The sequence below is a fragment of the Hyaena hyaena genome, unplaced genomic scaffold, assembly GCF_003009895.1.
Source record: "Hyaena hyaena isolate Hyena2069 unplaced genomic scaffold, ASM300989v1 scaffold_740, whole genome shotgun sequence".
Classification (NCBI taxonomy): domain Eukaryota; kingdom Metazoa; phylum Chordata; class Mammalia; order Carnivora; family Hyaenidae; genus Hyaena; species Hyaena hyaena.
Genome location: NW_024081380.1, coordinates 48558 through 61225, shown reverse-complemented (window position 1 = coordinate 61225; position 12668 = coordinate 48558). Strand labels below are relative to the sequence as shown.

Here is a 12668-nt window from a genome sequence, read left to right as displayed (position 1 = left end):
CCTGTTACTAACCCTTTGTTAATATTTAGGTCTGTATATCTAGAACTCCTTGATAAATTAAATTCCAGTTCCCAAATATGTGCCTTGGGATTATCATTACGGTCTAGCTCATCAATTTGAAGACTTTTTTTTCATGAGTTAACATGTCTGAAATTGAAATGCCTCTTATAATTGCGGGCATCTTCAAATGATCCTCAATTAAGTGTGGAAAACTCTGAGTTAAAGATTTCTTTAATTCAAAAGTACTCATGGCCTTTGATATGCTAATGTAGGTTGTGAATTCTCAAGAGGAGGGTAACTGATAAAATTTCTTAAATTTAACAAACCAGGGAATCCTTTTAAGAAGGGGTATTTAAAAAAAAAAAGGAAGAAGAGAGGAGCTAAAATTCCAAAATCCACTGGTTTTGGGGGGAGAAAAACCTCCTCTAAGTCAATAGTCAGGATGCTGACACTAGAACTCTGAGCTGCCACCCAGAATAATCTTAACGTAGCTGCCGTTTGATTTCCTGCAATAGCGCAGCACAGCGGTCCTGGAAAGCTGCGTTAGGAATGCAAGGTTGCCCACATTCATTAGACAGTATTTTTACCGAGGAGCTCCTATCCGCCCGTGTCTAGGGAAGCAACTCAGTAACGAACAGGAGGAAAGAATCACTACTCTTAGGAAGCCACCGCCTTCAGTGGTAGGACACCAACAACGATTAAAGCACTGAGTACACTTGATGGGGTAAGAGCTACAGAGGGAAGACGCGGCAGGAGCAGAAGGGAGACGAAGCTGCGAGGGACTAGGAGAGGCCTCCCGGGCAGGGTGTCACCGGAGCAGTGGTCTGAAGGCAGGCAGGGAATAAGCCATGCACATATCCGGGGAAGAACATGCCAGGCAAACCAGCACAAAGGCCCTGATGTGGAAAGCCTCTGACAAGTCTGAGGAAAGCAAGGAGGCCAAAGTAGCTGGAGAAAAGGAAGTGAGGTGGAAAGGAAGAGGCGACGGATCAGAGAAGCAGCAGGGAGCGAACACCAGCATGACAGGTGACACAAAGCTGTCACTGTGACTGAGCTGGAGAGCCGCTGGAAGGTGAGGAGAAGAGGACTGGCATGATCAGACTTTAATTTTTTAAGAACTCTTCAGGCTGCCTGGCGGAGGACAGGGTGCAAGGGCGAGGGCAGAGGCAGGGAGGCCAGCCGGGCCATTACGACGCTCCAGATGAGAGACAGTAGAGGCTTGAACCAGCAGCCAAGGTGGCGAAAAGCGGTCAGACTGTGGGCATATTTTCACAGAAGAGCCGACAAGATCTGCGGATGCACGGACACAGAGGACAGGGCGGGGGGAAGGGAAGGAGGCCTCCAAGTTTTGAGCCTGAGTAACTGGAAAGAGGAAGTTGCTACTAAGACAGAGAAAACTGCAGGAAGAGCTGGTGCTCCAGGCCGCCTCAAGTCTCAGATGCTCATGAAACGTCCAAGTTCAAATGTTCAAAAGGAAGTTCATATACAAGTCTGGAGTTCACAAGAATGGTCCAGGTTCAAGAAACAAATCTGAGTCACTGACATGGAAACACTGCTCCTTCAAAGCCAGGACCCTGGAAGACCCCTCGGGAGTGAGTGTGGACAGAGAAAGGAGGAGACCCCAGGACGGAGCCGCAGGGCATTCTCTCACTAGAAGGGGAGGAGATGAAGAAGGGCAGGAAAAGGAAAACAAGAGGCTGCCAATTGGCTGGGAAACAGCATTTTGAAGAGGCTGCAGCTAAAGTACTTCACACTGAGGGAGGAGCACCGAGTCACAGAAATGGCTCACATGGGCGGATGGAGAGTGGGAGCACCGACACATCACTTGGATGCTTAGTAACAGAAATCAGGTTCATTTAAATGAGCATGTAGTATACAATGTATTAAAATAAGGATCGTATCCCAGCAATACTGCACAATTCAAATGAGGAAAGGGGGGAAGGGGAAGCTCAATAATTCATTCAAACACCAAGTGCTACAGAATGTGCCAGGCACGAAGAATACAGCAAGAAAAGCTGCCTACTGCCGAGAAAGGAAAGTAGTTTCAATACAGCATGGAGGGTATTACGGAAGGGTGGGGGCACCGGGGGGCAAGGAAGTCCTCAGTCGGTTAAGCATCCGAATCTTGATTTCAGCTCGGGTCACAATCTCACAGTTCAAAGTTCGAGCCCCACGTCAGGCTCTGTGCTGACAGTGCAGAACCTGCTTGGGATTCTCTGTCTCCCTCTCTGGCCCTCCTGGCTCGCTCACTCACTCACTCTCTCAAAAAAAATTTAAATTTAAATTAAAAAAAAAGGGGGGGGTTAACACAAAGCAAATATTAACAGGTGGTACCTGTCGTAAACCCAGCTCTGGAAAAATGAAGAAAAAGCAGCATCACATACAGAGATCCAGGGACGAAGGGCAGCATGCTGTCCGAAGCACAGATTCCGAGAACATAAAGGGATGAAGATAAACATTACACAGGCACCAGACGATAGGAAGAGGCTCGTATGCCATTCTCAAAAATCTGGCGCTTTATCCCACGGGCCAGGGGGAGCCATTACAGAATCTAACGGGGCTAGATCACTCAAGCCACGGTGTGAACAAGGGGAGGTGGCGGCGAGACTGAACAGAGAAGAGCCACTGCCATGGTGGGAACCCAAACAAGACCTGAAAACGGCTGGCTCCCAGGCAGGTCAGCAAAGATGGAGAGCGCGCCAGGCGGGTAAGGCAACAGGACCGAACAAAGCTGTAGGGACGGTGGCGAAGGAACACCTGAGAACACCTCCCCAGCGCCTGGCTCAGCCACCCTCTCCCGGTCATGAGAGAGCCTGGGGACGCCGGCTGCGGGCCTGCACTCGGGCTCCAGGTAACAGCTGCGGACGTGGACAGTGAAAAGTCGGCGACGGCAGCCATGCAACGAAGAGATGCCTCTGGAAGAACACGGGAGGAAAGCAGCCGAGAAAGGAAAGCTGGGGGCACGGAAGGCTCTGCAGGAACGACCAAGCACCTCCGAAGGGGCAGCAGAGAGACTCCAAGGGAAGCGTTACCATGAAAGACGACAGAAACCATCTCTGTGAGAAGGACAGACGGACGCGAGCAAGTGCCGCAGAGAGTGCCCACAAGAAAATTCAAAAGCAGTCTTTGGAACTCATCAGCAGAAACTGCCGAGGAGCCTGGATGCGGCTGCTCCTGTGTGTCGGCGGCCCAGAGAGAGACACCGGAGGCAGCGACGTTAAAGCAAATCCAGACTCATCAGCTTGGCTTTACATAAGTAAAGTTGTATTGCAGAAACCACTGTCAAATCACTGGATATTAAAAATACTCACGATCAGATGGCACCTTCCAATTACAGATATAAATACAGATGAAACAGCACAAATGCAATCCAAGCTGCACACGTGCCACAGGTGACAAAGCAGGTAACTAATGCAGATGGAGCGCCTCCTTGCCTCAAGCTGCTATTCTGCACATGGGCTGCAGTAGACAGCCTAAATCGTCTGCCACCTCTAAGCCACACGGTCAAAGCCTCTACCTGGCTGGCATGGCTACGGACCTTGCTGGGTTTACGAGGATTCTCACCTGAACAGACAGCCTAGTTCCCAGGATGGGCTTTGGCTCTGAACAAAACCAGCGAATTAGCACCCGGCTTGGGCACCGCTGACCTAGAGAAATCACATTCGCACGCACAAGAGAGCTCTGGGTTAAGCTGTGTCACGAACACACCTCTAAGAGGCTGCAGCTACCCGACACCCCAGGCCCTGGAGGAGTGTGGGTCGGGCTGTCCTAAGCCCTCAAATCTACACGCGTCTGAACCCCCCGGGGCACTTGTCTGGCCACACTGCTGGGCCTCCTCCCTACAGTGTCTGATTCCGATTCCTGAGCTGGCGGCGGGACCTGAGCATCTCAGTGCCAACAGGTTTCCATGGCTAACGCTAACCTAGTATCTAATATTAGTGTCTTGAGTAAGATGCGGTTTGAAAGAAAAAAGGGGTCCACTTCTAAAATAAAAGGTTATAAGCCTCATGGCAGAAATTAAATAATTAAGTAAATAATTAACTAAGTTGAGAGTAGAGGTGGAGTAAGAACATATCATGGAAAAGTCAGGAAGAAGTATCAAAAGAAACACAAACTCTGTTGTATCACTGTTAATATTCCTGGTGAAGCAGTCAGCATTAGAAGCGATCAGGTAAAATATCAACCACCTAAACTGGTTCTAGGTGAATGGAGTACACCTATAGGGTCTCAGGGTCCCACGTGGCCCCCCCAAATCTCAGAGCAAGTACGCTAATTCGTAACACATTCTTCCAATTCCATCATGATGCCGACCAGGTTGTATAGAAAGAAAAAACAAATCCACACCTGCTAAAGATGTGAAAATCTCCAAATTAAGCCAAAACAAAGGGAACCCATCCTAAATGAGTGGACATTCAGAAAGAAAGGTGGCCATGGCTTTCTCCCAGTCTCAGAAGACATTAAGACTATGGAGAGTAGCTTTAATATCTAAAGCCCAGTATTACAGATATGCTACCCTCTTTTTCATTTGTGATTAAATCAACTTTCTTTTCCATTCCTGTGTCAGAGATGCAGCTGCCCAATCATACAGTCTTAAGTTGAATGTAGATAATTAGGAACAACCCGTGAAAAGCTCCTAACTTAGAAACTATTTCGATAAGAAAGGGTGTAAATCTGTGGACTCAATTAGAAGTAGCCCTACACTGGGGGCGCCCAGGTGGCTTGGTCCTTTGAGCATCCGACTTCGGCTCAGATCATGACCTTGTGGTTCCTGAGTTCGAGCCCCACATTGGACCCGCTGCTGTCAGCCCGCTTCACAGCCTCTGTCCCTCCTTCTCTGTCTGCCCCTCCCCTGCTTGCGCTCTGTCTCTTAGAAATAAACCTTCAGAAGCAGTCATCCACTTACCAAGATAGATACAGCCAAAGCCACCCTGGCCGATGGGCGATCCTAGTTTCCATTCCTTCTTCGTCATGTCAGTGATGATCTCCCCAGCTGCAAAGTGTTCCGCAAGCCGTCTCTTTGCAGAGACCTGTCTTCCAGCCTGAGCCGCTTTTACACGAGGCATTTTCACTATTAGAGAAAGCGACACTCAGAATTATGATCCTACAAGTGCTGAAACATTTTCCACTAAGGAAAGCGTTGGGCTCCAAAGGTGCTGTTCAAATGAGGAAGTGAATTTGTGACACGACAGGAGACGCTTTACACATGGGCCCCCAGCCATCCTCACAACTTTGTGAGGGTTACATGCTCATCCCCATTTCCCAGATCAGGAAACAAAGGCTCGGCAAAGTCTGGCAGCCCATCCGAGGCAGCAGACCTAGGGAGCGGCAGGGAGGCAGCAATCTGCCCTGGGGACTCGCCTGGCTCTAAAGCCTCCCGGTCGCGGCCTCAGTTACAAAAGTCAGCATGGAGAAGGGGCAGACCTTTCAAAACAGTGACAAGGGAACTGGGGCTGGCTGGCTATCTGGCTTCACGGAAAAGGCAAAGCTGGTGACAGTCAACCTTCCATGCTTCCCTTCTCACCACTATCCTTTGGAGGTGAAGCTCGATTCACCCTGCTCACCCACGGACACGTTTAACATGTGTTACTGTGAAAACAGCACAGGGCTGGGATCAAAGCACAGACTCCAGGGTGGCTATGCCACCAGCGGGATGGGTGACCGTGATCAAGTCACCTCTCTCTGGGCTTTAAGTGCCCTCAAATGCAGCTTACCTCACTGAGAGAAAGAACCCGGGCAGGGGTGAGAGGGTCAAACTCTCAGCTCTACAAGTATGAATTGAAAAAGATGAAAAACGAATACCCTTCACTTCCCTGAAACTGTCACAGAGCACAAAGAGGGTGCTAAGAGTTTGTGGGGGCGTCCGCAGCACCTGAAATGGCTGCTCTCGTGAACGAAGCATGTTAAGAGAGGACAATTTACAAAAGGTGGCTTGGTCTGGAACCCAGACATTCTAAATCCATACACATGACATTAGGTGGGGATTGTTTTTAGCAAATTTCCACGCACTATCACTCCACGTGCATAAACTCCACAGATACACTCCTTATTAGCTTCGTAGGGATTTTTAAAATTTTTCCTTTACAATACCAACCCCTCTTCACTGTCTAAATCTTGTCTAAGTTAACAAAATAGCTCCAAAATAAGTGAATGTGGCTATTACTTCTTCCTCTCAAGCAATTCTCTTAATGAGTATTTTTAATCACTGAAAAATCTCCCTGAATTTCACTGTAAACCGTGAGAGCCAGACTCAATACACAAGGTGACTTACAGCTACAGCTGTAGCTCAGTACAAGGAATAACCACGGCACGTGGTCCTTCCAAGCACAGAAAGGGATGCCTTCTACGCTCACCCAGCTGAATCCAATCATCAGAACGCTCTCCTACTCGATGATGACCTTACAGTAGTCAAGACAGTATAAAATGAGTTTTTAAAAAAATCTTTTCCCTTTTCTGTAACTCAAGATAGTAACTAGACTATCTTTTGTGTTTTTCTGGAATGCCTTTCCAAAAGTGACCATAGAATATTTCAAATGAAATATTCAAATGAAATATTTCAAATGAAATATTCTAGCTCGCCTTCTACCCAATGTAAACGGTGGTCAACAAAGTGTTTTTCCTCCAAAGTGAGTGGTTAGCTTTTACTGTTGGTTTTATTCCTACAGCCTAGATGTGACCATTAATGAAGTCTGGAATGACTTTTCCTTCCTTCCTGAAAGCTGTCCCACAGAACGGACGCCATCGTGGCCAGTCTCCTGACAGCGGACAACCGCTGCTTCCACAGGGTCACCGCTACTGAAGACGGTGGGGCCGCCAGCTCACCTGTCCAATGTCCCAAAATTTCCCCACAAAACTCGACAGGACAACCGGAGAGCAAGTCTCAAACCCCAGGGACAGCATCTACAACAAAACTATGCGACAATATCCCTACCTCCACAAACCCCAACGTGCGAGTGGGTGACGACGCCACTGACAGCAGCTGAGGGAGCAGCAGAGGTGAGGGTGGGGTCTCTGACAAATCTGAGAGTCCTCAGGTTAACCAGCAGGCACTTCTCAGAAGCACAGAGACAAACGCAGCAACAGCAGCCGAGGCCGGGAAGGGCTGTGCAAGCTCCGGCAGCGGGCGGGCAGGGGGCTCCCCTGGAGGGGCTGGGGCGGCCAGGCCACCACGGCTCCCAAGACCCACCAGCCAAACCTCTCCCTCAGGTCAAAACAGGCGGAGGAAAAACTGTTAGCACTGGAATCCGTACTGAGCGTCACAAAGATAATACAAAGAAAGGAAAAAGAGGTTCAAATAAAAGTAGATCTATAAGTTCGCCTCCGTGGTTCAGAACACGACACCAAAAAAACCCAAAACAAAATTAAAAAAAAAAAAAAAAAAAACACCCAGAAGAGAAAAGGAGGCTGTAGAGAATGACATAAAGTCGACCTGAACTACACCATCTAGAACTAACTGCACATAAAAGAAAAACTTGCTTATGAAACTCAGCAACAAAAGAGGATCAAGGCCTAGTCCTGTGCAAACTGGTATTTAAAAAAAAAAATCCCTTCAGAAAAATACACAAAACATGCCTGACAAAAAGTTGAGAGCTCTGAACCAGCATTTCAGAAGCAGCTCATTTTTACATATAAAGACTAACAAAGATCAGAACTAGGAAAACTCAGAAACCAAGCGATAGAAGGAAACTAAAAAGTCACAATCATTTCAGAAATGAAAACTAACTAGAAAGAACATCAGACTGAATGCAATTTAAATACAGTGACTTCAAAGAACAGGACAGTGAAAAGGAACAAACTTTAAAAATCAAAAAGGGTGAGGGCGCAGGGGGCTCAGCTAGGTAAGCCGCCAACTCCTGGCATCGGCTCAGGGTGACAACCCATGGTCGTGGCATCCAGCCCAGTGTCAGGATCCATGCTGAGCATGGGGCCTGCTTGGGACCCTCTCCCTCTCTCTCTACCCCTCCCTGCATGCACGTGTGCTCCTTCTCTCTCTCCATCTCTCTCTCAAAGTAAACTTTAAAAAAATAAAAAATAAAATTTAAAAGCATGAAAAGAAAGCATGATTTCAGGAGAAAATCATAAACTTAGAACACAGAAAAAGACACTGAACACACAACAGAGAATCAAAGCAAAGGGATTGAATACTAAAAACACTTTAAGAAGAGTTCGCCGAACTTAAAAAAAAAAAAAGTGACTACCAAAAAAAAAAAAAAAAAGGTCGCAGCACACACGGTCCACAGGAGAAATCAGCTCAGCATGACCCACACCCAGATACAGCCTAGTAAAATTACCGAACTCCGTGGTGAGAGCAAATATTCTTTGAGCATCCAGGCCGAAAACAGATCTTTTGTACGGAAAATAAATCAGGCTTTCCTCACTTTGACAGCAACACTCGTGTCAGAGAAAAGGGGGAAGTAACAAACTTAAGACAAAGAAAACACAAACCGAAGATTTTATGCTCAGTTAAATTTCAAGTATAAAGACCAATGTGTTCTGCACATGGAAAAAGGGAGTCAGAATCCACAGGAGAATGAGCCTTAGGTATCCAAAATGCCTGAAGAAACGTGGCGAGCGGGAAGCGGGTATTTATTTCTATGTATTTATAAACATTCATCTGTAGAGCTGACAGTCAACAGGGCGATCAGGAGAGCACACAGTATGGAACGGGCACGTGTCCTGACAAAGCAGGTGGGGGGACCACTGTAAAAATGGGAGAACGGAGGCAAAGAAACCCCAACTTTCTAGTAATCACGTTGCAGGTGACGCCTGCTTTTGTTAACTAAGGTTATTGTATTCACAGCTGCGGCATAATGTGAATGAGTCATTATGTGACATTGTAATTGTCATCCCCTTGTATCCTTAAAAATCAAGATCAAATATGAAAGAAAGGGGATCCAGATGAAAGACAGAAGAGGTACGGCTAAAAATGCCTTATTGGGAAATATCTGTAATTCAGAAGTTACTTTAACTTCTACAAAACGCACACACATGTGCACACGCACACACATGCACACACACACCCCCCTTTGTCTTTCCTAGCCCTATCCACAAAAAAGCCTAGAAAAAAATTACCAACTCAGCAGCAGTGAGTACCTCTAGTGCACAAACTGTATTCTTGAAATACTGTTCCCCGTAAAAGAAACCAGGTCCCTTGAAGAAATGGCTGTTTCCGGGTCTGAAAGCTAGAAGTGTACGAGGCACACTCGGGACACCTTGTCACTGCTAGGTGTCAAGGAAGCTCTCAAGAGCAACAGGAGTTATGTCAGTTATGTCTACAGAGGCACCCGAGATGCTCCCACTGGCCAAAGATGGGCCAATTTGAGTCAATAAAGATAATAACCGCTATGGATTAAGACACATAAAATGGGCAAATCCAAGAGTAAGAAAACCTAAGTGGTCATCTCTAGAGAATAACAGGAAAGCATGTAATTTTGAAAGGTGGTTCCAAAAAAAAGGGGGGGGGGGGGGAATGAAAAGAACCAAGCATTTATCTTCTCTTACTTACATGACCAAATATTAGATGAAGAGAAATTTCTCCTTATGGAAAATTTTCAGCTGATAAACGAATAAGAATGGTTTTAGGTTAACACCCTTTCCACCTTCTAATGAATTAATGGATCCAGACACTGAGCCCTGATAGCTACTGACATCAAAATACGAGAGACGTCCAGGCATATTACACTCCTCCTGATAAAAGAACACACCACTACCCATGAGGTAATCTTGCCAAAAAAGAAAAAGAAAAAATCAACCCTGAATCTGATCAAGCCTACCGATTCACAGGATATGAAAAGAAGAGAAGAACATAAGCTACAGCACAGGATTGCAATCAGCAAAATCCCAGGAGTGGGAAACCCTGTGGTCCATATAATCCCATTTCTTCGACAGGTAAGGGGAAAAGAGGGGTGGGGGGAGAAGAGAACCAGATGTGAAGAGACTTAAAACAAGGTACCTAACACAAAACAAAACCAGGCCAATCTAAACCGCAGTGATGCACGATGCACATGTGCGTGATAAAACTATAGAGAAAAGGAAACAATCACCATAAAAGACAGAAGTTACTTTCAGAAGCATAAGAGGTTGTGGTGAGGATGGGGCCCGGCGTTCTCTTTCATGACATGGTGGTGGCTATAACAGTACCTCAGGATCGTGAAGTCTGTATCTATCCGCTCAATAAGGTCTTCCGTACTGTGAACTATTTTGCTTTTAAACCATTAAAAAATTACTGTTCCTGTAGTTACCAATCACCAAGGGACTGCAACTGAGAATCTCGTCATACTCTCTGAGCCTAGCCCACCAGACACACACACCCATGGACTCCTACGTAAAATCAATACTTCGTTTCCTGTGAACTATCGGTTGCCTTTTGCTTTTTTATTTATAGACACTTCTTATATATTCTCTAGTAAAGAATTAGCTCTTTACACTGAGAATAATCTTCCCGATCTGCCCTCTGACGTTTATTTTCAGCTTCTGGCCTTCATGGCCTCCTTGGAAAGATTCTTCCAGTTACTCTTTTCAAGTATCTCCCAGGTCTTATAGTGATTTTAGAGCCTCATATTTTGCTGATAAAATTTTGCTTTGTCTACATTACACTTGTATAAGATATAATCAGAGGTTAAGAATCTGGAAGTTTCCAAACGGTTGTCCAGTTTCGCCTCCTCGGTCACTCGTGCACGAGGGAGACCCACAGGGCTGGAGGAACGTAAACACGCCACACGGCCTGAGCAAACTAAACGAAGGACAAGAGAGTTCACATGAAGCTGTTCTTCACACACAGCTGCTGCCACCACCTGTTCCCGTTCCTCCAGACAAAGGCTTCCTGGTTGTGGCCCTCACTCTGCAGAACACTATTCTGCCACCTGGTCTGAGATCTGTGTCTCGGCCCCCGGAATGTGCCCTTTCCACGTCCCACCACAGCCCTGTTTGATCTTCACGGCATCTGGCCGCCCCTCTTACTTTCTGGGTTAGGATTACAGAAGTCTCCTGGTTTCCAAGAATATGAGGTCTGCATTTGTCAATCTGCTTGTTCCTTTTTAGGTGACTTCGCAAAAGAAGGGAGGAGAAGTACTGAAAACCAGAAGCCCCTGCTCAAAAATGAAGTTTCACATCCATAAACATTTGCCTCGGGAACTCAGTGACTTTCCTAAAGAACTGAAAACACTAATTTGAATTCAACAATTGCTTTAATACATTATAGGTTTCTTTCAATAACAAAACCGATACCTATGTCAGGTTTCTATTGAAGAATACACTGGAAGGCACAAACCTCCACCAAATTAACCTTCCTGCGTCGCTTCTGCCCCGCTGGAGCACGGCAAATCCACTACTGCGGTGGTTTATGGGGAGGCTTCAAAGAGAAGGAAAACTTTATCGTCATATAATCCGTTACATAATCTGAACATTTCTTTCCGCAGTGATATTAAATGCAAGACAGATGCAAGTGGAAGGCACATCCAGATGCAAATCAGCACTGCCCTTTGCTGAAATCACTCACTGCCACAGTCCGTATTAGCATATTCACCAAAATTTAATTGTAAACAGAGTAATTATGGTACTAAAGTTATTAAATACACAAAGCAAGCTTGGAACCATACATATTCAAATAGAATTTCAGTGGCAGATCAACTTTTATATCTGAAACAATACCCTAATTAATAGTCAGCTCTGATAAGAAAATGGTCCTGTTTCTCAGATAACATTCCCCAAAAAAAAGTTCTGCTGTGAATATTAAAATAAAGTTTTGTGAAGAGATTTTTTTTAATTTCAACAGCTATATTTATCACAATATGGTACTGTATTTAGACAACTGACATTTTTCAAGTCCTGGATTCAAATTTAGAATCGTCTTTTTCCAATCTCCTGCTGAAGACGGAAAAAAGCTTGAACGGATCAAGATCCACTTACACTTAATGAGCTCTACAAATTCATCATACCCAAACTGGGAAATTACAGTGCAGTAATAAACCCTGTTACACACTGGATGGCTAGTCATAAATTTTCCCTAAAATAGATATTACGCGCGTAAGCTCCTCTGCGGGGGTCACATATTTTTAGGAAATTGTCTTTAAACCCTACGCTTCTCTGGTATGTTTTTAAACTTCATGGAGGCACAGTGACTCACAGTTAATTCTGAGCAAACTGGACTCTTCACCATTCCATTAACATGGGACCTATGGATTCCTGACTCTACTCGTTGCTGTGTAAAGCTTTTTCTCACCCTCCCCCGTGGACATATACTGAAAACATTTTCACACCCAAAGAACTCTCTCTTCTTCAGTCAGATCTGATCTCTGAAGTTTCAAGACTGTCCTCACCTCTTATTTTGTGTAATAAATGGTCCGTATGTCGATAAGCTCCCTGGATACAAGCACTGTCTTACAATGCACCGCATTAGGTAGGAATTCAAGAAACATGTATAATTAAACAGCAAAAAGGGTTTTTTCCCTCAAGTATCTAATGTCTAACTTTATGCTTAATACACATCACTCAACTGCAGTGGACACTGCCCCTCCTACCAAAAGCCCAGCAGCTGAAGTCTCTTCCCCCTCTCCACAATGATGAGGTCAAGCCCTGTCTATTCTCCCCAAACCAAACCTAGGCACCACCTGCACTCACGCAAGCCCACCTCCGCACCCATCCTGTCTTCCACCCCTCCTGTCACAAGTTAG

The 12668-nt window shown here is 45.7% G+C and overlaps 1 protein-coding gene across 3 annotated transcripts in view; it reads right to left on the bottom strand.

The window, feature by feature from the left end:
• The window catches only part of LOC120220995 (serine/threonine-protein kinase VRK1), a 75701-nt gene that overhangs the window by 37731 nt on the left and 25302 nt on the right, over positions 1 to 12668 (bottom strand). For 2 of the 3 annotated variants that reach the window (XM_039218227.1, XM_039218229.1), the window contains exon 2: positions 4904 to 5068. In XM_039218227.1, the coding sequence (XP_039074158.1) occupies positions 4904 to 5063 (160 nt within the window). In that variant the 5' untranslated portion in view covers positions 5064 to 5068. Of the gene's footprint in view, positions 1 to 4903; positions 5069 to 6928; positions 6949 to 12668 lie in introns of those variants that run through there. The other variant, XM_039218228.1, reaches the window with a different exon arrangement.